This window comes from Pan paniscus, chromosome 3, assembly GCF_029289425.2.
Source record: "Pan paniscus chromosome 3, NHGRI_mPanPan1-v2.0_pri, whole genome shotgun sequence".
NCBI classification, from domain to species: domain Eukaryota; kingdom Metazoa; phylum Chordata; class Mammalia; order Primates; family Hominidae; genus Pan; species Pan paniscus.
In genome coordinates this window covers 63194738-63218984 of record NC_073252.2, presented here as the reverse complement: position 1 = coordinate 63218984, position 24247 = coordinate 63194738, and the positions used below count along the sequence as shown (strand labels likewise).

The 24247-nt window shown below is 35.6% G+C and overlaps 1 protein-coding gene across 1 annotated transcript; it reads left to right on the top strand.

Annotated features, from left to right (window-relative positions):
- The first annotated feature begins 5351 nt into the window (after nt 1–5351).
- LOC100994727 (CCR4-NOT transcription complex subunit 7-like) lies at nt 5352–7253 on the top strand. The gene has a single exon (XM_034958725.4). The coding sequence runs from the start codon at nt 5618–5620 to the stop codon at nt 6473–6475; it is 858 nt and encodes a 285-aa protein (XP_034814616.2). The 5' UTR covers nt 5352–5617; the 3' UTR covers nt 6476–7253.
- Nucleotides 7254–24247: the final 16994 nt, after the last annotated feature.

Below are 24247 nucleotides of genomic sequence, written 5' to 3'. Positions count from 1 at the left end.
GAGTGATGGGTACACTAAAATCCCAGACTTTGCCGCTACACAATATATCCATGTAACAAAACATACTTCTACCCCCTAAATTTATGAAAATATAAATAAATAAAGGTACCTTAAAGATAGCCAGAGGTAAAATCATAAACAGGGGCCGAGCACGATGGCTCACGCCTGTAATCCTAGCACTTTGGGAGGCCAAGGCAGGTGGATCACAAGGTCAGGAGTCCGACCCCAGCCTCGCCAATATGGTGAAATCCCGTCTCTACTAAAAATACAAAAATTAACTGGGCATGGTGGTGGATACCTGTAGTCTCAGCTACTCGGGAGGCTGAAGCAGGAGAATCACTTGAAACCAGGAGGCGGAGGTTGCAGTGAGCCAAGATCACACCACTGCACTCCAGCCTGGGCGACAGAGAGGCTGAGACTCTGTCTCAAGAAAAAAATAAAAAATCATAAACAGGCAAATTGTGGTTTCAGCACATAAAACCAACATATTTACATAAATAATTCCTATAAGTCAATAAAAAATAACCCAGTAGAAAAATCGTAAAAGAATATGTAGAGACATTATACAGAAGAAACAGTAAGAAACTTGTAAGTCATCAATCAGATAACATTCAACATGATTATACTTTAGAAATATATATCAAACAGCTGCATGCTCAGTGATTTGATTTCATTTTCTCTACGTATCGGTATTTGTATTAGTCTGTTCTCACACTGCTATAAAAAACTACCTGAGGCTGGGTAATTTATGAAGAAAACAGGTTTAATTGACTCACAGTACCTCAGGCTTAACGGCAAGTGTGACTGGGAGGCCTCAGGAAACTTACAGTCATGGCAGAAGGGGAAGGGGAAGTAGGTACCATCTTCATATGGTGGAGCAGGAAAGACAGAGGGCAAGGGGGGAACTGCCACACACGTTTAAACCATCAGATCTCATGAGAACTCACAATGAAGAGATCAGCATGGGGAAACTGCCCCCAGGATCCAATCACTTTACACCAGGTCCCTCCCCCAACACATGGGGATTACAATTTGACCTGAGATTTGGGTAGGGACACAAAGACAAGCAATATCTGCTTACAAAACCAAAACTTTAATTTCTGTAATAGAATTCTTCCCAAATAAGACAGAAATATTTTCCACATATGTGTAATCTTGGGGATATATACAATAAGAAAATTTCCCATGTATTACAACTCTTATAAAATTTACTACATACAACTAAAATGAATATTTGGGATGGTTAAAGTTAAATGGGTGTCTGGACTTCTTTATTGTTTTGATGCAACAAATTTAACTTTTAGACCTACAGTCCCAATGTGACATAAAATTTATTTAAAATTTAGAACTAAGGCAAAATAAGATTGGAAGCATGTCCATTAAAAGAAATGTAGAGACAATGGCCATTCATTATGTAATGAAAATATGAAGTTCCTAAGTTTTACTCATTATTAAATGTTCTAAACTTGGTAAAATTATTTGTTAACTTACAGACTTTTTTATGATAAAGATATACATGATTTCTGTGTGGAACACATAAACCCAAAGGCTTATGGCTCTTTTAATCAGTTTTGATTCTAACTCAACAATTTTCTCCTTTTATAAATATGCTAGTTTCTCAAATACTTTTTGAACCAGTTATAAATTTCTACTTGTTTTCTCATCTATTAATAAATTGAATGAAATCTTTGCCATGTCTTTGTTTTATATTTGCATGAGAGTTGTAATTTTACTCTTTTGAAAATTATACCTTTACAAAGACCAAGTTTGTCAAGGACTATGGTCTTCTACCTGAGTCTGTTATATTATGGCAGGTAGTCTTCTTCCACCACTAAGTTCTCAAGATGTTTGGATAAACTGTTTTCTCTTGATCTGGGCTCATTTTGAGTAGATGGACTTAATACCTAGTATTTCTAAAGCATCTCTTTATAAGGCATTGGGAAAAGAGTAATAGGCCATATGTCATACCCAGAGGGAACTTAAAGTCTTAAAAGAAGGAAAGATATTTAAGGCATAACTTATTTTTAGATGACTCAACTTGTTGATAGTACAAGTTTTAAAATATAATAATTTGGAACTATAAAGATACACCACTATGATATCCTGCTCTGGGAAAAAGCACTGATTGATTGCCCCACTGGATCCACCACCCTGTTTTCAATAATGCCTCACTTCCCTCCAGCTTTCTCCCAGTTGATAATTGAGCATGGTTGAGGATATTAGTGTAGGGCCATTACTGCAGTATATGGAATCCCCTAACAGGAAACTTTGGTTAAAGGACTTCCCAGCAGGCTTACAACACTTTCTTTGGAATGATGCCACAGTCTAAGACTTCCCACTCATTTCTTCTTCCCTCGTCCCACCTTGCTCTCCCATGTATCATGCCTGAAATGTGGTCTGGAAGCTCACACTGCCTGTTTATCCTCTTCACAAACATTCCTCCCAATAAGTTGTTTGCACATATAATCCTGTCTTGACTCTGCTTCTTCAAGTACCTAAATTGACAGGAAACTGAGCTGAAATTTTCCTGACTTCAAAGGCTTTGTTTCTATCCCTATACAGTTACACCTTTCTTGAAGGGAGGTTATGTTATAATAGTATCCCATTAATTATTTCTGAAGAAAAGAAGCTGCTATTAAAGAGAGAAAAAATGGTAATTTCACAGTAGCTTAATATGGTCAATGTCAATACGATTCTGACTTAACAAATAATTGCTAAGCAAGACATTGGTTGACCATTATGCAGAGAACACCTCAGAGATTTTGTTCTGATGTGGACTGCTGAAAATCTAGTACTGTGTCATTCAACCATAAAATTCACTGCTATAGTCTGAATGTTTGACTCGCTCCAAATTTCATTTTGAAACCTAATCCCCATTATGGTGGTATTAAGAAATTTAGGAAGTGATTAGGTATGGGGGCTCTGCCTTCATGAATGAGATCAGTGACCTTATAAAAGAGATTTCAGGGAGCTTCTTGCCCCTTCTGCCATTAGACAGACCCAGTGAGAGGTGCCATTTCTGAAACAGAGTAAGTTTCACTGAACATCAAATCTGCTGGCACCTTAATCTTGAATTTCCCAGCCTCCAGAACTATAAGCAATAAATTTTTATTTTTATTTATTTATTTATTTATTTTTATTTATTTATTTATTATTTTTTTGAGATGGAGTCTCGCTCTGTAGCCCAGGCTGGAGTACAGTGGCATGATCTCGGCTCACTGCAAGCTCCGCCTCCCGAGTTCACGCCATTCTCCTGCCTCAGCCTCCCGAGTAGCTGGGACTACAGGCACCCGCCACCACGCCTGGCTAATTTTTTGTATTTTTAGTAGAGACGGGGTTTCACTGTGTTAGCCAGGATGGTCTCGATCTCCTGACCTCATGATCCGCCCGCCTCCGCCTCCCAAAGTGCTAGGATTACAGGTGTGAGCCACTGTGCCAGGCCTAAATTTTTATTTTTAAAAAATTACGCAATCTAAGGTTGTTTCTTTTTTCAGAGACACGGTCTCATCAGGCTGCTCAGGCTGGCCTCCAACTCCTGGGCTCAAATGATCCTCCCACCTCAGGCTCACAACTAGCTGGTACTACAGGTACATTCCATCACACCTGGCTTAAGGTACTTTGTTGTAACAGTGGAAATGGACTAAGACATTGACTATCTTAATGTATTTAGTTGGGGTTCTGAATAGTTAGCCATCTTCTTACCCTCCTTTCATATACTCTAAGTTCAAAAAACATTCAGTAGCTTGAACAAAGTAAAATGAAAGTAGGGAATAACAAAACCTTTCCTTCTATTGATTGGAGAAAAGAGAAAAGGCCAGATTGACAAAGAATTGCAGAGACCAAGTCAAGTCGCAGACAGGAAAAGCAGTGCAGAACATTTCAACATTTCTGGCACCATCAATCACTGAAAATATGTCATCAGAACAAGGTCATCTTTAACTTGGAATGCTGTAACTGTAATAGGTTGTTTAGGTAGGGGAACCAGTGTATCAGCTAATATAGCCATTACCACTCATTTTCAGATTTCAAGGGAAAAAAATACCAGGAAACCAGGGCACAAATTTATTTTGCAATCAGTTTTTCTTCCTGAATATAATTTTAGTCACCTAATTTAACCAGTTGAAATTCTTCTTTACTATTAGTAAATTTAAGATAGTTTATTAAATGTGAAATCTATATTCCATAAAAATATGGAACATTTCTCCAAATAGGGTTTTCCCCTACAGCAAAATCTGTATTATTATTATTATTATTTAGATTAACAAGTTGAGTGGTATGAAAAGTGAGTACACTGGAAACAGGAAAGACATAACTTGACTTCTAGACCACTGGTGTAACTGTAGCAAGGAACCCTACAGAAACTGAATTGTACATTTTAAATGATGAAATGGAGCTAGCATACTGAAATACACTTTCAAGCTGGCAATCTAGAAATTACCCTATATATTCTCCTTAGCTATCTGTTAAGCACCCACACATAATTCTGTAGAAACATGTAATAGTAGTTTGGATTTAATGAGTACTTAAGGTTAGATGTTAAAGTATAGAGCTAAGCTTTACTCCCTGAGACATCTGTTTGCATGCAAGAATTTCAGCAGGGGCTTAGTTATTACCTGGTTGAAATGAGATAGGAATTCTGCATTCTGGTCTCTGAAGTTCAAGAAATGTCAAACGGATTGGTGACACTCAAGGTCCTGATAGCTGGGAAGAATAACCAGAGACTCTGAGAAGTAAGAAAATAGAAAACCAGAGATAATTGACTGGACATGCAAATGCCAAGACTGAAACACTTTGGAGAAATAGCGTTAGATAATTTTGCTTTAAAATACTGACCTTGACATAGTAAAGCTGTATCAGCAGGAGTCAGGGTTAGGGTAAGCAGAATAAGGTGACCCAATAAGGCCTTAAGAGGCCAAGACAGCCCAGGTTTCAGCATGGCTTTCAATGGCTTTCAATAATATCACTGCTTCCACAGTGAAACCTTGTGACTGCCTAAAGGCTCCCGTCCTCAAAGACTTACCTATGTGTGTTCTGTCTTGCCAGGCAGAGAACAGCAAATAAGCAATAGAAAAGACTGAGTCATAAAAAGTGTAAAATCCCTGAAATTATTCATAAATGAAGTTGCAGGAAAGAAATACAGCCAGAAAGTGGGAAATTTTAAAGAAAAATGTAAGTGCAAAGATGAAAGGTAATTCTGTACAACAAACTTGTTCAAAATCATAAATTCCTTTTGTTCCCTTCATCTGTCATATGTTTTGTTTTAAGATTAATATTACCTTGCTGAAAAAAATGTGAACTTTTGTTTCACTTCTTCACCCACTTTTTATTGAAATATGCTACTGTCGGTGCGAAAAGCGACGGCGCAGCACGGTGCGGCGCAGCTCCTGCTCGCCTTTCCCTTCGCTGGGCGAGAGGTGTCTATGGGGCACCCGCTGCCGCCGCCGCTACCGCCACCGCCACCGCCGCCGGGTGCTGTCTCTATGGCGAGGAGGAGGAGGAGGAGCGCGAGCTCAGCGACACAAGTACATAAATAAAGGATAAAATATTTTATGAAACAAATCTTCAATCAAGTATAACATTTTGATGCTTGGCATCTAGACTCCCTTGTGCCCTCACTATGCCAGCGGCAACTGTAGATCATAGCCAAAGAATTTGTGAAGTTTGGACTTGCAACTTGGATGAAGAGATGAAGAAAATTCGTCAAGTTATCCGAAAATATAATTACGTTGCTATGGACACCGAGTTTCCAGGTGTGGTTGCAAGACCCATTGGAGAATTCAGGAGCAATGCTGACTATCAATACCAACTATTGCGGTGTAATGTAGACTTGTTAAAGATAATTCAGCTAGGACTGACATTTATGAATGAGCAAGGAGAATACCCTCCAGGAACTTCAACTTGGCAGTTTAATTTTAAATTTAATTTGACGGAGGACATGTATGCCCAGGACTCTATAGAGCTACTAACAACATCTGGTATCCAGTTTAAAAAACATGAGGAGGAAGGAATTGAAACCCAGTACTTTGCAGAACTTCTTATGACTTCTGGAGTGGTCCTCTGTGAAGGGGTCAAATGGTTGTCATTTCATAGCGGTTATGACTTTGGCTACTTAATCAAAATCCTAACCAACTCTAACTTGCCTGAAGAAGAACTTGACTTCTTTGAGATCCTTCGATTGTTTTTTCCTGTCATTTATGATGTGAAGTACCTCATGAAGAGCTGCAAAAATCTCAAAGGTGGATTACAGGAGGTGGCAGAACAGTTAGAGCTGGAACGGATAGGACCACAACATCAGGCAGGATCTGATTCATTGCTCACAGGAATGGCCTTTTTCAAAATGAGAGAAATGTTCTTTGAAGATCATATTGATGATGCCAAATATTGTGGTCATTTGTATGGCCTTTGTTCTGGTTCATCCTATGTACAGAATGGCACAGGGAATGCATATGAAGAGGAAGCCAACAAGCAGTCATGACATGAAATAGTCCTTTTATTTTTATTTCGAGCTACACACATGCTTGTATATAGGTTTTATCTCTGGTTGAATCCCTCGAACAATAGACAGTACCTTTCCCCCCCCTTTCATGGCCCATTTTATTGTCTGCCTTTCAGTACTAAGTATGACCGTTCCTATCTCAGATCTTAATAAAAAGAAAAAAAAAACGCAAAAAAACAAGAAATATGCTAGTGTCTCATTTTATTCATTTGCAATTTCTTTCATTTGTCCGTTACTAACAACAACAAAATGATCCTTGCCATTACAAATTGAAAAAAGATTATTGATGTCATAAATATTTCATAACACCTAGTACATGCTTTGCAAACATAGGCATGCAGATAGCTAAATTTTACATTTCTTATTAAGTAGATCAACATTAGATTTTATATTGGGAGCTCGGTAATTTGGAATATTGATAATTCTGATGTTCTATGTTCAGTGTCTCAATCGTTCAACCTCTAAAATCATAGAACTATTTCCCATTTCCATTTTCCATCCTCATAGGTATGTTTTTAGAACTAATGAGATAACATTTATAATCTGAGGGAGTAGATTACTTTCTTTCTCAAGACATTAGTGTGCAATTTAGTGCTTATGAAGAAGCAATTTACTGAATGGCACCCTAGTGGTATAAGAAATATTTCAAGGACTATTCCATTTCGAGAAAGTGAAAAATTGGTGGATTCTGCCTAGCAGAGCTTGACAATATGTGTAAGTTAAAAGGTTTTCAATGATTTAAAAAAAAAAAACAAAACTGAAACTAAAATGGATCAGGGTTGTGTACAGTGGCTGATACCTGTAATCACAGCACTTTGGGAGGCCGAGGCAGGTGGATCATCTGCGTTCAGGAGTTCGAGACCAGCCTGGCCAACATGATGAAACCCAGTCTCTACAAAAATACAAAAATTAGCCAGGCGTGGTGGCGCACTCCTGTAGTCTCAGCTACTCAAGATACTGAAGCAGGACAATCGCTTGAACCCAGGAGGCAGAGTTTGCAGTCAGCCGAGATTGCACCACTGCACTCCAGCCTGGGTGACAGAGTGTGACTCTGTGTCAATAAATAAATAAACAAACAAACAAAACTGATCAGCATGTCTTCTGTCATATTTTTCTTGATTTTATATTTTCCTAATTAGTTTTCATTTCTCCCGAAGACAAATGTTTTCTTTTACTTAACTCAATTTTTCCTGTACTCTTCACCTTTCTCAAATGTTTTCTTTCATTATTAATATTATCCTGTGAAAAATGTCAGTTTTTAAGTTTTATATTTAACTCATTCTTGTTTTTATATCTTACTGCTTCATCTCATCCATTTATCATTTTCTCAAATGCCCACTATTACTATAAAATGCAGACATATGTATAATCATTTTTAAAAATATTTAATATGAGAAGAGATTTTAAATACAGAACCATGACTAAACACATGTTATGTATTGAGAATATTTGAAAACCAAAAACAATAAATTTTCTCAATGAAAATTATCATGGTGACAAATTTTCTCTTGCCTGTGCCACAAACACCCTGGGGCACTTAGGGTTTATATTGTGATTATTTACTGTAAATCTTCTTAGTTTTTACTTTAAAATTCTTTGTTTATCTATGCGACATATTTTCAAACTTGATTTTAAAAAGCAAAAAAAAAAAAAAAAAGGAATAAGAAAGCCATGCATTTTATTAAGTTGAATAATTGTAATAAGAAAAAGAACTATACTGGCTCAGCTGCATGGTGGCAAAAGAATAGGCTGAATGAAATAATACAATTCTGAAATAATTTTTAATGACTAACATGTACAATTAAATTATTAGAAAGGATACTATTAGCTATCACATGAAATTTGGGAGAAAGAAGTTCTTTGAAAACCAGAAAATGGAAAATGGAAATTTCATATCTAAGAGCAAAAAATTATTGACAATGCCAATCTACTTAAGCTGATTTAATGTAATAAGTATTTGGATAAATTTCAATAAATACAAAATTCCTAGGAGTCAGAATTAATTAAACACACCTCAGAAGATCTACCAGCACCTCAGAGATGTTGGTGTTTGTATTTTTCACTCAATACATTTTTCACTCAATACATTTCATTGTTTAGTGTGTTAACTCTAAAAAGGGGAAATGTAATTCCAGAATACCAAAAGAAAGGTAAAGAAGAGACTAATTATTAAATTGTTTTAGGGCTGCAATAATGCTTTATATTTTCTCTAGCCTTCATAAATGCCTTCAAAAAGAGGTGTTTACAAAATATTCAATGAATGGATAAATACATAATTCTATCACTAACCTTGCGTAAAAGTAACAACTTTCTTTAAAGGCCCCCAGTGTTTACCTAAACACCGTAAAATAGATTTATTTCAGCATATATTACTCAACTCTAAATTGTGCTCATATGCTTCTTAGATTGAAATTGGACCCTGGTTTACTGTTTTTAAAATAAGCCAAATTAGTTGTGCACATATAAATGTTTCAATTCTTCCACAAGTTATACAAGCAATGTGGACCTGCATAATGTTCCCATGAAGACTTTTAGACCAATGAAATGAGAGGGAATTAACAACTTTGAATAAATGTGAAATTTATATGCCTGTATTTGGGTGGAAATACCTAATTGTTTTATTATTCTCCTACTGAGATATCCTTTATCCATGGAAGGCAGTAAAGCACAGTAGTTAAGATTGCAGGCTCCGGACTCAACACTTGGATTTGTGCCTAGCTTCTCAACAAACTACAACCTATAAAGTCTCAATTTACACATGGATAAAATGTATGTGATGCTAGTTCCCATTCCATAAATGCATTGTGAGCGTTAAATGAGATAATAAAGATAAAATATTTTATCTAGCACATAGTAAGTGCTTAAAAATTAACTGATAATTATAACTATCCATCTGCTGTATTCGAGGCAGCAAAGTTAGAATATATAATGAAAGATAAACTTTGCCTGTTTTAGAATAAAATGTTGCAGTTGAAAACACGCAGTTCTGTTTTTACTATGTTCAGTTTCTCTGCCTTCATATCTTGTATCTTTCCCCCCATTTTAGTTTGACATTTTTGGTTGTTGTATTTTTTAATTTTGAGGGGACAGAAAATTGATAATTAAATTCACTTATTTTTAAATTCATTCACTTATTATTCTAACCAACTTTCTTTCTAAACATATTTATAGCATTTTATAATTAGAACACACATACAATAAAAGCAGTGTTTAGATACAAAAGTATTTTTAAAAATTTACTCTTAAGTATGAAAATCAGAATTGCAATTACTAAAAAGTGTTGCTTTCTTTTCCCTTAATTCCAGTAGAAGAGGTTGTCAATTACTGACTCTCATTTGAAACTTTCTTTCTCCTTTTCATTTTAATTTTTAATTTTCTTTTTTTTTTTTTGTAGATATGAGGGGGTGTCTCACTTTGCTGCACAGACTGGTCTTGAACTCATCACTTCAAGCAATCTTCCCATTGTGGCCTCCCAAAGTGCTGAGATTACAGGCATGAGCCACCATGCTCACCCCTTCTTGTTTTTTAAGCCTAAGCAGTGATGAGATGAGCCCATGTAATACAAGGTATAGGAAAAAAAAAACAAAACAAAACAGGCTATATTGGTGGGGCACTCAGTACAGAAAAAAAAGCGATTGTGCTACCCTCTAGTCATTGATGCAAATGTTTGAGAGATTAAAAAAAATAAAAATGAGTCCATTTCTTATTACTTTCTAGATTTTATATTTTTCATGATTGTGTGCATGACTTTCAGGGAATAATAGCCATGTCTACTTGAGTTTTACAAAAATTAAAGAGAAAAGCCTTAAGACGTCACTAGGTAGGTAGATACTCCTCTGTATCTACAAACAGTTCTGTGATATGTAATTGTTAAAGGTATAGCATATGATGCCCTCTAGTGATTCGTATGAACATAGAAAAAGTTATGTAGACTGTCTCAGCTATCCAGATCTGTTTATGGAATTCTTATGTCATCATGCAAAATCTGTATACTGTTTTCCATTATTTCATTATTTCGATTATTTAATAGCCTCGATGTTTACATTTTGGTTTATTCTTGCACAAGTCCAAGTCAAACTCTGTTCTCTATTCTTTATAAAAACAAACAAGCAAGCAAAAACAAACCGTAAGAAAATGTAATAACATATGAAATTCTCAGATGAGAAAAAGAAATATTTCACTTTATTTTAGGTACTTGTAACTATGTTTTTGTGGAGTGCTTTTAACCAAAGAAGTCATTAATCCAAATGTATGTCTATTAAAAGTTAATCAACTTTTCTTAACTTAGTATTTACTGAATATAAGAAGTGACAAGTGAAATTGAATACATCTTGAAAAGGTCTAAAATAATACATACTGGTAATATACAGTTACTATATCTAGCAGAATTGCCAGAGATGTTTGCTAAAAGCATCTTTGTCCCAAATCTGACTCAGGATATCTGGGAATGATGACAAGTAAGGTACATTTTTATTTGGTTCCCAAGTGATTCTTGACCATTTCAAATACTGCCTGCTCTGGGCCTTTCCAATGCCTTTTCATATCATCTCACATTTCCCTTTGCTAGATTAATATTTCCTATCTTTAGGCATCACAGTTTTTTATGTATGGCCTTCAAGTAAAAATACTTTGAACATATAATTTTATCACCGTTCATGATTTTTCTTAGGCAACATTGTCTCTTAGAATTTTATCTTAATTTTATGTAACAATTTAGGCTCTACATTATGAGATTTCATTCAAAGTAATTAGGTTCCTAAAGAAACAGGAGGGCTTCCTAACTTACAGTATATCACAAGGAAAAATGTTCTACCATATCAAGCTATTGAAGATATTATTTAAAAAGATTTAAAAGTTATAATTATTTATTAGTTGGCACTAGAGAAATGAAAGATGCAAAATATTCAGGGTAAAGTTTCATTTAAAATTATTTCAATAGTATCTACTTTTATGTTTGATAAATTATTTTGAAAACATGATTGATGAAGTTGCTGACCTACGAAAATCAAAGCCTAACAAATATTTACTTGTCATTTAAATTAGGAATAAAACCATGTAAGAAACCTGTAAAACCTGAGTTTTAGCTAAGACCTTACTAAAATCGGAGCCAGAATTAAATACTGTATTTGGAAATTGTTAAGGTGAAATAAAAAAAGAAAAATGAATCATATTTCCCATGGCATTGTTGCCAGTTTTCCTATGATGATCTTAAAATATCTTCTATTATAAAATAACATAGTAAGAGGAAACATTTTAAAACCAAGTCTAAAATTTAACTTGAAATTCCCATTCTATACATGGGAAATTATAAAATACTGAAGATATCTTGTGACTGAATAAGCTTGGCAATTTTGTCTCAAAGTGAGGCTCCATCTACTGATGCTAAAACAAGCCATTTATGACATTTATAAGCAGTTAATTCGATGAAAACCTAATCATTTACGTTAGAAGTTTGTAAACCAATAAACCATAGCTAATCTTACTAAAATGTTGTTTTCTCACACTGCTCATGCAAAAATCAACACAACTAGCAGAAGCAGTCCTCATTATAAACTCCAGTAGGACAGTTTTGTTAACACCACCTAACTTTCTTACTACCCACCCTCAGGCTCTCTGAAAGACCAGTTTACTCTCTTTCCCTCACATCATAACACAAACACACTAAATACCTGCTAAGTATGGGAGAATTCCACAAGACTCTGCAGTAGATTTCAAGGTAATACACATATTAGCCTCAGGTCATCAAAAAGTTTTCAACCTCAGATGAGAAGTGACAAAATAAAAGAACTAAATATAATAGAAAACCAAAAAATAAAGAGTATTGAGAATGAGAAAATAATATTGTTGATAGTTTGAAAAGAGGCATATCACCATTTTGTTAAAATGATTAGAGATGATTCCATAAAAAGATAACATTTGAATGAATTGACAAAGAATAATTGGATATTAACAAGTAGAGATATAGAGAAAGCTTTCAGCATGTTCTTGAGAAACATCAGTATAGTCATGGAGTCAGGAATGTGAGGGCAGGGTCCAGGAAAAGTATTCTAGTTTGTTCCTTTAAGTCTTAGTGTTGTGGGTTTTTTCCCTCTCTTTACTTCATGCCTTTGTTTGCTTGTACTGCTATAACAAAAACAAAAACAAAAAAGAAGCAAACAAACAAAAAACGGAGACTGGGTAATTTATGAAGAACTGAGCTTTATTTTCTCATGGTTCTAAAGGCTGGGAAGTCAAAGATCAAGGTGCTGACAAGTTTGGTGTCTGGTGAGAGCAGCTCTGCTTCCAAGATAGCAATTTGAAAGCTGCTCCCTCTGCAGGGAGTTACGCTGTATCTTCACATGGCTGAGATCTGATAAACCAAACACCTCCTAAAAGAGGTTTCACCTCCCAATGTTGTTGCGTTGGCTATTAAGTTTGCAACACATGAATTTTGGGAGACACATTCAGACCATAGCACTTGACATCTGGTACCTGTACAGTCTCTTGATTTACCCACTTTTGTTCCTTCTCAGTATTTGTTACTCTTCTTTCACTCTTTTGATGTTGGAGCTACCCAGACCTCTCTGATCCTAGGTGTTCAATGTATATTATCTCCATCTATAATTTCAATTGATGGTTTCACTTACTGTCTACATGATCCTGTTTACCAACTCTAAATCTTTAAGCCTCAAAAATGATAAGTATCCAGAGTAGATGCTGGGCTGTGCCATTGAGATCCCTCTTTGAGGACTGAGGAACTCATTCGCCCAGCTGCTTGGAGTGTTGTAGCTCTCATCTAAATTCTTTCCAAGAATTACATTCATTAGAAAAAATCTGCTTTGTCCCAGGTCATACTTGCTCCCTGGGGAAGCCTGCCTCCAACAACTTCTGAATATAGAAATACAAAGGTCTAACTTATTATTGGCAATATTGGACAATTCCGAAGAGCCATTCCAAATCCAGAGCTTTCCTGAGATGGGGTAAGGTCTATTTTGAAAATGTACCTCAGTTCAATACTTCAATTGCATAACTTTACTTCCTCCAACCCCTTAGTATATTTTGATCCCAAGGGTATTCCCTGATAATTTGTCTGCATGCAAAACTTCACCTCAGAGTCCACTTTGGAGAGAATCTGACCTTTTGCAATGTCTCGTTGTACTATATCCCCTTCTACTTTGGTAACATAAGGGCTTATTAAAATTAAGATACTAAAAATTAAGCTCATTATCTATTTACCTAAAATATTCTTACCCATTTGTTTTGTTTTGGAATATTATGTACCATACATGCCAGTGGTGCCATCCTCATGTATACCCTTGTTTTTAAAACATCTACTTTTTCTACAGTCTCAAAGGGGCTGTCCTACGTACTCCAAGGACTGACATTAATTCAACCAGGAGTAGTCACCTGATTCAATCAATCAGGAATTTGAGATAGAACATAAGACAGAGACACTGGGTTAGTCGAATACTGTTTGGCTCTAGAGTGTAAGTAACATTGGAGCCAGATTTTATTTCATGCCAAGCCCAAATCAAAAAACATCTAACTTTATAGAAGAGACAATAATATAAACCTTGCTGAAGAAGCCAGACTACAAAGGGAGCAATAAAATAAATTGGTGGAGGAAACATAAATGAGAACTCACTTAACCTAAGAAATAGTGATGGGTAAGATAGAAGCCTGATTAAAGCTCCCCTGTATGCAGACTTACTTTTTAGAAATTGGTTTTCTAAAATTACCTTGAAACCTTACAATACATTTCCCATCAAATAAAGCATTACAAGACATATCCCCTGCTTGGTAAACAGCACCACAATCTATCCATTTGTTTCCATCAGAAACCTGAGAGGGATTGAGGCCCTTTACTTATAACACAGAGCAGAATAGCTGAAAAAAAAAAAATTCCTTCCATTTTTGTTGCCACTGTTCTGTCTCTTTCTCTCAAATCCTATTACAATTACCTAAGCTCAGAATTTTCCTATTCTTTGTCTGTCAATACGAATACACTGCCTAAGATTCTGATTCTGGTCTTGCCCTTCTCCAATCCGTCCTTCATATTTATGAGTGTTTTCACTTACATAGTAATCTGATGGCGTCATTCCCTTATTATAATAAAAAATTCTTTCAACTTCATCTCTGAGATAAAACACAAACTGCTGTAATAGTTTACAATGCACTTTCTTATGTGACTCTATCCTACCTGCCTAGCAACATCTCCTATTACAAAGATTGCTTGAATTTCTAATCCACCATTAGCCATTCCATAGTTTCAAAAACTTGCCATACTTTCTCAAGTTTTCCTTCCTTGTGCATTCTTCCCACTGCTCAGAACATTCTCCATCATGCTTGTGGAAAACTTCTATTTATCCTTAATCTGTCCAATTAAAAGTTATGCCATTTTTTTAGCCAACTAGGAATTGTGCTGACCTTTTAGTCACTGCTGCGTCTGCACATAGCAGAGTACGATAAATATAGCAGATCTATATCTTATTTTATGAATTCACTGAAGCATCTTTTGCATTATGTAGACAGATTTGGGTATTGATTTTTATTTTGCAGCTTTTTGTGCATAATTCCATTATTGGAATTAATTTATTGCATTGTCATTTTTATGTGCATAACTCTTTTCAACGAGAATGAAAATGTTTTGAGGGTACAGTCCATAAACTTTCATATTGGCAAATGTTCCCCAGGAACTAACAAAGTATTTGGCATACTTAACTCAGACATATTTGCCACATGAATGAGTGAATGCTCATAGGGTAGCAATAGAAGATAAGGCTCCACATTTTGACAAAGCTTTTAGCTCTCAATAGGAAGGCAAAACTTCTGAGGAATAAAATCCCAAAATTCCTTCTTTAGAAGAACAGAAACAATGTGCATGGGCTAAGGGTGAGAATTTCCCCTGAAACCAGACTGTATGAAGAAGTGTGGAACGCCACAAGTAAGCTATGTTTACAGAAAGCAGTCTGTTCATTTAGGAGGAGGGAGTGAAAGAGACTGTGCATTATCAGCAGCTGTGCTGCCAAACAAGGGGCCAGGAGTAAGGAAATGCTAAAGGAATGTCCTCTCACACTCAGTGCTGCTCCATGAAAATTATTCCTGCAAGCTGGAAGTAGAGTTCTGATTCCTCCTTCTCTAACCAACTGCCACAACCCTCCTTCCCCCACACAAACAACACTTCCTACAAACAACAGACTCAAGAGGAAATAAAGAATCAGCAATGATAAAAAAAGAAGAGGCAAAGAATCTATGCAAAACATTGCAAAAAGAATAAAAGAAGCAGGCAAAACAAGAGGCAGATGAAGACAACATAGAAAAAAATAGTTCAAAGACATTGTGATGACATCAAACTTAAACAACCAATTTCATAAGACCTCAAACGGGAAGTATAGCAGCTCAGGAAGAGTATAATAAAAAAAAATCAGATAGAATGTGAGCTAGAGAAAATTTAAAAAAAACTAGATAAAGAAAATTACCACAGGAAAACCATATTAGTTGCACCAGAAAGACACAGCTTGAAACAGTACGTTTCAAACCCAGAAACAAATAGTTTTAAATGTAATTTTAAAACATATTTTTAATAGGAACAAAAATAAGCAGGCAATATTATGAATTCCATATTAAAGATTTCTCAGAAAGTCAAATAAAAAAGTGAAATGGTAAAATGTATTTTGGAAATCAGATTACAAAATAAACAAAAGTGAATGGCGAGTTAAGAAATCTAATTTGAATAAAAGCGTTACTTCTATCTTAGTTGCAGGCTGGAATGTTCTGAAATGCTATTTTCTTCATTGCAAAGGATACGAAGCATGGTTCCTCCCTACGGATTCTTACCAGATAGGAGCGACACTAAAATAATTTTACTATACAGTTGTTTATAAGCCTAAAGAAGGCAGGATGGAAAGGCAGCCAATGGCCTTATCCCACAAGGCTATGAGAATGTATTGTTATACTGCCCAGTGGAGCTGGCAGAGTGTCTGAAATTACATAGGTAAACAATAAATGTTAACTTTCAACTATGCTGTGGGAGTGCTTTTAATTTTGCTTGTGTATATGCAATACACATGCACATAAATACATGTAAATACATAATGTCCATGTGTCCGTGATTGCATTTTGATACAAAGAGTATTGGATAATGACGTTGATTGCAAGCAACAGAATCATTATGATTAATTTAAGCAGAATAATAATTTATTAAAGGATTTAGCCAACTCATAGAATCATTGAGGTCTGGAAAAAGATTCTGGAGGCAAGCCTTACAGAGACATAATCACACTCCAGAATTTGTGTAGTAAAGAAACTGCGGCCGAGCGCGGTGGCTCACGCCTGTAGTCCCAGCACTTTGGGAGGCCAAGGCAGGCAGATCACAAGGTCAGGAGATCGAGACCATCCTGGCTACGGTGAAACCCTGTCTCTACTAAAAATACAAAAAATTAGCCGGGCTTGGTGGCAGGCGCCTGTAGTCCCAGCTACTCGGGAGGATGAGGCAGGAGAATGGCCTGAACCCGGGAGGCGGAGCTTGCAGTGAGCCGAGATGGTGCCACTGCACTCCAGCCTGAGTGACAAAGTGAGACTCAGTCTCGGGAAAAAAAAAAAAAAAAAACTGTCACCCCTGCGGCTGTGATCACCAAGTATCCAATGTCAGGAATTCAACTTTTCTCTTACAAATATTACAGAACTGGGGACACATTTGCATCAAGAACTTGGCCAGGCACTCACTGCCAGCCCAAAAGAATTAAGTTAATCTAAATTGAGACTTACATGGAAACATCTGCATCTTTACTGAAAGACATACTGTTTACTTGAGGTTTTAATTCTATATTAGAGATGATGATTTTATTTTGTTTGCTTGTTTTGAGACAGGGTCTCTCTCTGTCACCCAGGCAGGAGTGCAGTGGTGCAATCTTGGCTGACTGCATCCTCGACCTCCCGGGTTCCCCCGCCTCAGCCTCGTGAATAGCTGGGACCACAGGCATGTGCCACCATGCCCGGCTAATTTTTTTTTAAAAATGTTTGTACTGATGAAGGTCTCCCTATGTTGCCCAGGCCGGTCTTGAACTCCCGGGCTCAAGCGATCCTCCCACCTCTGCCGTCCAAAGTGCAGGGATTACTGGCCTGAGCCACTGCACCCAGCCAAGATGCTTGAGCATTTTATAATGTTGAGAATTCACTACATATAGAAAGGCAATAAAAAAAAAAAAGAGTAGAGAGTGTTTGATAAGTGTCCACTGTATGCATGCATACCCGTCCTCCAGTTTTCTCCTAATGTTATATTAATAACTAACTCACAGGGTTGCTGTGAATATTACAATATATTTTATATGTAGTCTTTAGAAGTGTGCCCTGCACATAAATACTACCTAAGTGTTTACTATCTTTCCTTCCGTCTACTTCCTTTTCTTCCTTTTTGCTTGGACCAATAAAGTAAATGGGTAGATGTTAATGTTGTTATTAAGAAAAATATTGAATGAGAATTATAATGGAGGTTTTTTAACCTGTAGCATCTTATAGATCATCTTCAGCTTTATGTCCATTTTGGCATTGATTTCTCTTTAAATTGTTGACATCAAAATCCAACAGTGAGCCAACTAGTGTTTCAGAAGGAGGCAAATTCAACTTTCTTTTTCTTATCCGATGCTTAGAGAAACTCTAGACAAATGTTCTATTATAGTTTATTGGAAAATAAAACTCTATACTGAGAGTATAAAAATTCTCTCACTTCTACCAAACAAACAACAACAACAACACAAACCCACAAAACAAACAAAAAGTCCTAATTCAATTAGGATTCTCATCAGACATTACTCCAGGCACAGTGTAACTAACATGTGCTTTGGAACTTGAGAGTAGGAGTTACCCTGCTGTCATAAATACTAGCAGTGCTACTCTGAGCAGTTATCTAACTCTCCATCTCAGTTTGCTTGAGGGTAAAATTGGATTCATAAAACCTTGCAGATAAATAAAAATGCAGACAATATATGATATTCACAGAGTGGCTAGCTTTGTGATCTCTTTTATCAGAAGCATAATGACATTGGTTTCATGTACTATTATTTTCATAATATTCTACACCACTATTTGTTTCATGAAATTTATTAGAATTATTTCAGATGTTACAGTAGAGAAATATCATCTCTAGAAAAGTCAACAGTATTTAAAGAAATGGTCAGAGCGTCCACAAGTAAGAATTCAATAGCAAACTGTCTTGCTAAGTGGCAATGACAAACCATAAGTTCATAGAGTCAGGAGGGACCTTCAAATATGTCACAAATTCTCCAATTTCCACAAATGATGATTCAGAAGATATAGAGTTTTTACAAGTATAAACCTTAGACTAAACTCCAGATCCATAATTTTCACAATAGTGTTATTTCCATTCTTACTCTCTAGATTTTCATTGTAAAACAGGGAGAATCTCAGATAGAATTGTTTTTCCCTTACTTTATATTCAGGCATACCTCAGAAACATTGTGGATTGCTTCCAGACCGCAGCAACAAAGCAAATTTGCAATAGAATCATACAAACTTTTTGGTTTTCTAACACATACGAAAGTTATGTTTACATTATATTATAGCCTATTAAGTATGCAATAGAATTATGTCTACAAAATGTACAGGGCTTAATTTAAAAAGTAGTTTATTGCTAAAAAATTCTAACTATCACCTGGGCCTTCAGTGAGTTAATCTTTTTGCTGGTGGAGTGTCTTGCCTTAGTATTGATGGTTGCTGACTGATCAGGGTAGTAGTTGCTAGAGGTTGGGGTGACTGTAGCAATTTCTTAACATAAAATAACAATGAAGTTTGCCACGTCAGTTGATTCTTCCTTTCATGACAGATTTCTCTATAACATACAATGCTGTTTTATGTCATTGGGTCCACAGTAGAACTTCTTTCAAAATTAGAGTCAAGCCTCTCAAAGTCTGCTATTGCTTTACTAACTAAATTTATGTAATATTCTGAGTTCTTTATTGTCATTTCAAAAATGTTTACAGCATCTTCACCAGGAATACATTCTCAAGACATCACTTTCTCTGCTTATCCCTAAGAAGCAACTCCTCAACTGCTCATTTTATTATGAAATTGCAGCAATTCAGTCACATCTTCAGGCTACACTTTTAGTTCTCATTTGCTTGCTATTTCCACATCTGCAGTTACTCCACTGAGGACTTGACTCCCTCAAAGTCATCCATGATGTTTAGAACTTCTTCCAAACTGCTATTAATGTTGATATTTTGACCATCTTTCATGAATCGTAAATGTTCTTAATGACATCTAGAATAGTGAATCTTTCCAGAATATCTTTCCTTACCTAGATTCATGAGGGAATCACTATCTCTGACACCTATAGTCTTCCAAAATGTATTTCCTAAATAAGACTTGAAAGTTTAAATGACTCTTTGATCCATGGACTGCAGAATTAATACTGTGTTAGCAGGCGTGAAAATAACATTAATCTCCTTGCGCATCTCCATCAAAGCTCTTGGGTGATCAGATGCCTTGCCAATGAACAGTGATGTTTTAAAAGGAATCTTTTATTCCTGAATAATAGGTCTTAAAAGTGAACTTAAAATATACAGTAAACTATGTTATAAACAGATGTGCTGTCATCCAGGTTTTGTTGTTCCAGGCATAGGCAGGGTATATTTACTATAATTATTAAAAGCTTTAAGATTTTCAGAATGGTGAATGAACATTGGCTTCAACTTAAAGGTACTAGCTGCACCAGTCCCTATGAAGAGAATCAGCCTGTCCTTTGAAGCTTTGAAGCCAAGCATTGACTTCTCCTCTCCAGCTATGAAAATCCTAGACAGCATCTTCTTCCAATAGAAGCATTATTTTGTCTACATTGGCAACCTGTTGTGAAGTGTCACCACTTTCAATTACCTTAGCTCAACAACTTAGTCTGGGTAAGTTGTTGCAGTTTCTACATCATACTTGCTGCTTCACCATACACTTTTATGTTCTGAAAACAGCTTCTTTCCTTAAACCTCATAAACTAACCTCTGCTAGCTTTCAACTTTTCACCTATCTTGGCGTTCATGGAATTGAAGAGAGTTAGGATCTTGCTCTGGATTAGGCTTTGGCTTAAGAAAATGTTGTGGCTGGTTTGATCTTCTATCTATACCACTCAAACTTTCTCCATATCAGCAATGAGGCCATTTTACTTATCATTCATGTGTTCACTGAAATGGCACTGTTAATTTCCTTAAGAAACTTTTCCTTTGCATTTACAACTTAGCTAACTGTTGGTGAAAGAGGCCCAGATTTCTGCCTGTTTCTTGTTGTGACATATCTTCTCATTACGTTTAATCATCTCTAGCTTTTAAGGTAATGTGAGATACGTGTGACTCTTCCTTTCAATTGAACAGTTGGCCATTGTAAGGTTATTAATTGGCCTAACTTCAATATGGTTGTGTCTCAGGGAATAAGGAAGCCCTGGAAAAGGGGGAGAGATGGGGAGGTTGGTCAATGGCGAAGTCAGAACACACACACAATCTTTACTGATTAACTTTGCCATCTTGAATGGGTGTGGTTTGTGATGTCCCAAAAACTATGATGACAATAACAAAGACCACTGATCCAAGATCACCATAACAGATATAATAATGAAAACATTTTAAATATTGTGATAATTGGGAAAATGTGACATAGAGACAAAAAGTGAGCACATGCTGCTGGAAAAATGGTGCTGATGACTTACCCAGTGCAGGGTTGTCACAAACCTATTTGAAAAAGTACACTCCATGCTGCACAGTAAAGCGAAGCACAACAAAATGACGCATGACAGTAGTCTATGCAACATTTTCCAGGGCTTTATTGAAATTCTGTACATGCCAGCAGACAGAAAGAAACAAAGGAGTGTGATTCTTAAGCTAACCAACCAATAGTTAATATAACACGGTTAAAGAAAAACAATAATGCAAACTGAATTTCATAAACTACAACATTGAGGGAAGATGTAAAATAACCTGTCATAAATTCTCTGCTAAAAATTCTCGTAACTAATTTTTTTGTAAAGAAGTATGGTATTTAAAATACAGGTTATTATTAACTAGTATTATTAAATATGATTATGAATGTATTAACAGTAAATATATTTTCAAATATGTTTTGTACTTTAATTACACCTTTAGAAGTTGTGACATTTTAACTCTAGACCTTTTAATCTTACTTACACATTTCCCTATTGTAAAGTTTCACAACATTTACATTAATTACATTGTTTCTGCCTCCACATAAGCTAACATGTGTGCTAGAAGATCACATGCTTTAGAGACTTACAGTAACTTCATTTTGAATGAGTAGTACCAACTAAAAAATTCCTTGATGGAGAAGAGTGATAAATGTATATACAAAAATTAGATATGTTTCCTTTCTTTTAAGGCACAAATATATCCACAGGTGTTCCTGAACTTTTATTTAATTTTGAATGAAGAACAGAAAATGCACTAAGTGTTTCCTCTAAGCAAAAATTTAATTCAATAAGATAAAGATACATGGCTTAGAAGATGACAATAGATATATAACCAAAAATTATTGATAATAATGATAATCTTTTACCCCTCAAAACTGGATATACTATGTGAATTTTTAAAACATCTATTTCATAAATAAAAATGACCTATAAGAATATCTGTTTAGTTAGGTATATACAGACCATTAATAAGTATTACAGTGAAAAAATAAAGTAGTTCGGTATTACACTAATTTACCGTAATGTTAGGGCCATTAGAAATTCCTTTGCAATTTTGGGGGAAAATACTTATTGCTTATATATCCTAACATGCATAGAATTGTGGTATAATATTGATACAGTATTTATATTTACCTAATCCACAAAAGATCTTTTGCTGTCTGGCCATGTTATATGTAGCAAGAAGGCATCTCTCATATATATAAAAAACTTAGAACACTAAGCTAGCACTTACTAAATTATTTATAAGTACCCATTTCTCCTTTGTGTTGGAGGAAAAGAGTCTTGCATTTATTTTGACAAGAAGACCTATCATTTTCATTTGTTCAAAAGAAAAGCCATTATAATCTGACACTGAAATCAAGGGCACTTCCATCAGGACAGGTTTGAAAATTTACTTCCAAGTTGCAACATCAGTGCATAATTTCTGTTTCTTTTCAATTTGGCATACACTATTCTAACATGTTGACCTCTGCCTCTTTGGATCCTATGAAATATTTCTCTGATTTTATTATTTCCTTCCCATTTTCTTTTAAGACAATTCCATTTTAAGACAATTGTCTTACTTCTCCTTAAAACTTTGTCTTTTCAGTCTTTCTTTCTTTCTTTCCTTATTCCTCTTCCTTCTTACTTACTCATTTGTTTATTCATTCCCAAAATTATCATACTTTTTCTGTATTGCAGCACCAAAACTATGGTAGATGCTCAGAATGGGTGTGGTTGGTAGGAGAAAAAAGAGCTTAGCCTTATAGCTTAGAGTCTACTCGGGGTACAGAAAGGTAAGCACACATCATTAACCTATGATACGGCTGGAATACTACTGTGGTGTGCAATGGGAGCTCACAGGGTTTCTTAACTCAGATGCAAGTGTGTTTCAGAGGCCTGGGGTGTTATGCAATGCACATCAGCTGAAATAACATTTAAATGGATCATTGAAGCATGAAGGAGGGTTCAGTAAAGAAATGAACAAACAATATCCAGAAGAGATAAATTATTATTTGTGACTACTCAAAGGTGAGAGACAACATAGTGTATTGGATTAACAAATAGAAATAGAAAATAACACATAGAAAATACATATTTCAGAAAGGCTAAAGAGGCTCATATGATTAAGGATCGAGAATGGGGCTGGTGTTGGATTTGCTACTTGGAGTGAATATTGGTGTGAAATGAGACAGGAGGCACAGTAGGGTCAGATCAATATGGGATGCTGTAAAATATATTAAAAGATATGCTTTTATACAAAGAAAAGTGAGCATCCATTTTGCCCTTTATGCAGAAGCCATAAAATGATGACATTCATGTGTACAACCCTGAGAACAGTTCCTTTAACCTATGTCTCCTTCTCGAAACTCTCTTTAACTCTGCATCCTTAATCCACTATCCTAAGAAACTACCTTACTGGAAAGCCCCACACACATCTCTATATTAACATGTCCAGATGTGTCTTCATCTTTCTCATACCACAAAACCCACTCTTTCTTGTGTACTAAACTCCATACCTTAGGGAAGACAATAATCTTTCACTTATATACCAAAGTCAGAAAAATGAAAGTGCTCTTTAACGTTTGCATTTCTCTTAGCCTCACACTTAATCACTTGCTAAGTGCTATTAATTTTGCTTCCTTAAAGTATTTAAAAAAAGTTTCCACTCTTTATTATCTCAACAGCAATTACTTTTAGGTAAGAACATGAGTATTTTTTCACATTGGTTATCCCAATAGCCTCTAACTGATGTCCGTGTCTTTTGACTTTTCCTTCATTAGTGCATCATTCACATTCCCACAGAGTAACCCTTCAAAAAAAAGTAAACCAAATTGTGCCAAGTCAGAATCATGGTTAAGCAAGCTGTCTCTTGAATCAGATGGTCTGGCTTCTAGGACTGTGTAAACATTTTAAGTCTCTCTCTTTATAAATAGGTAGATAGATAGATATATCTACACATATATATATATATAGAGAGAGAGAGAGAAATGATAGATAGATAGATAGATAGATAGATGATAGATAGATAGATAGATAGACAGACAGACAGATAGATAGATAGATAGATGTGCAAAATAGAAAAAAAC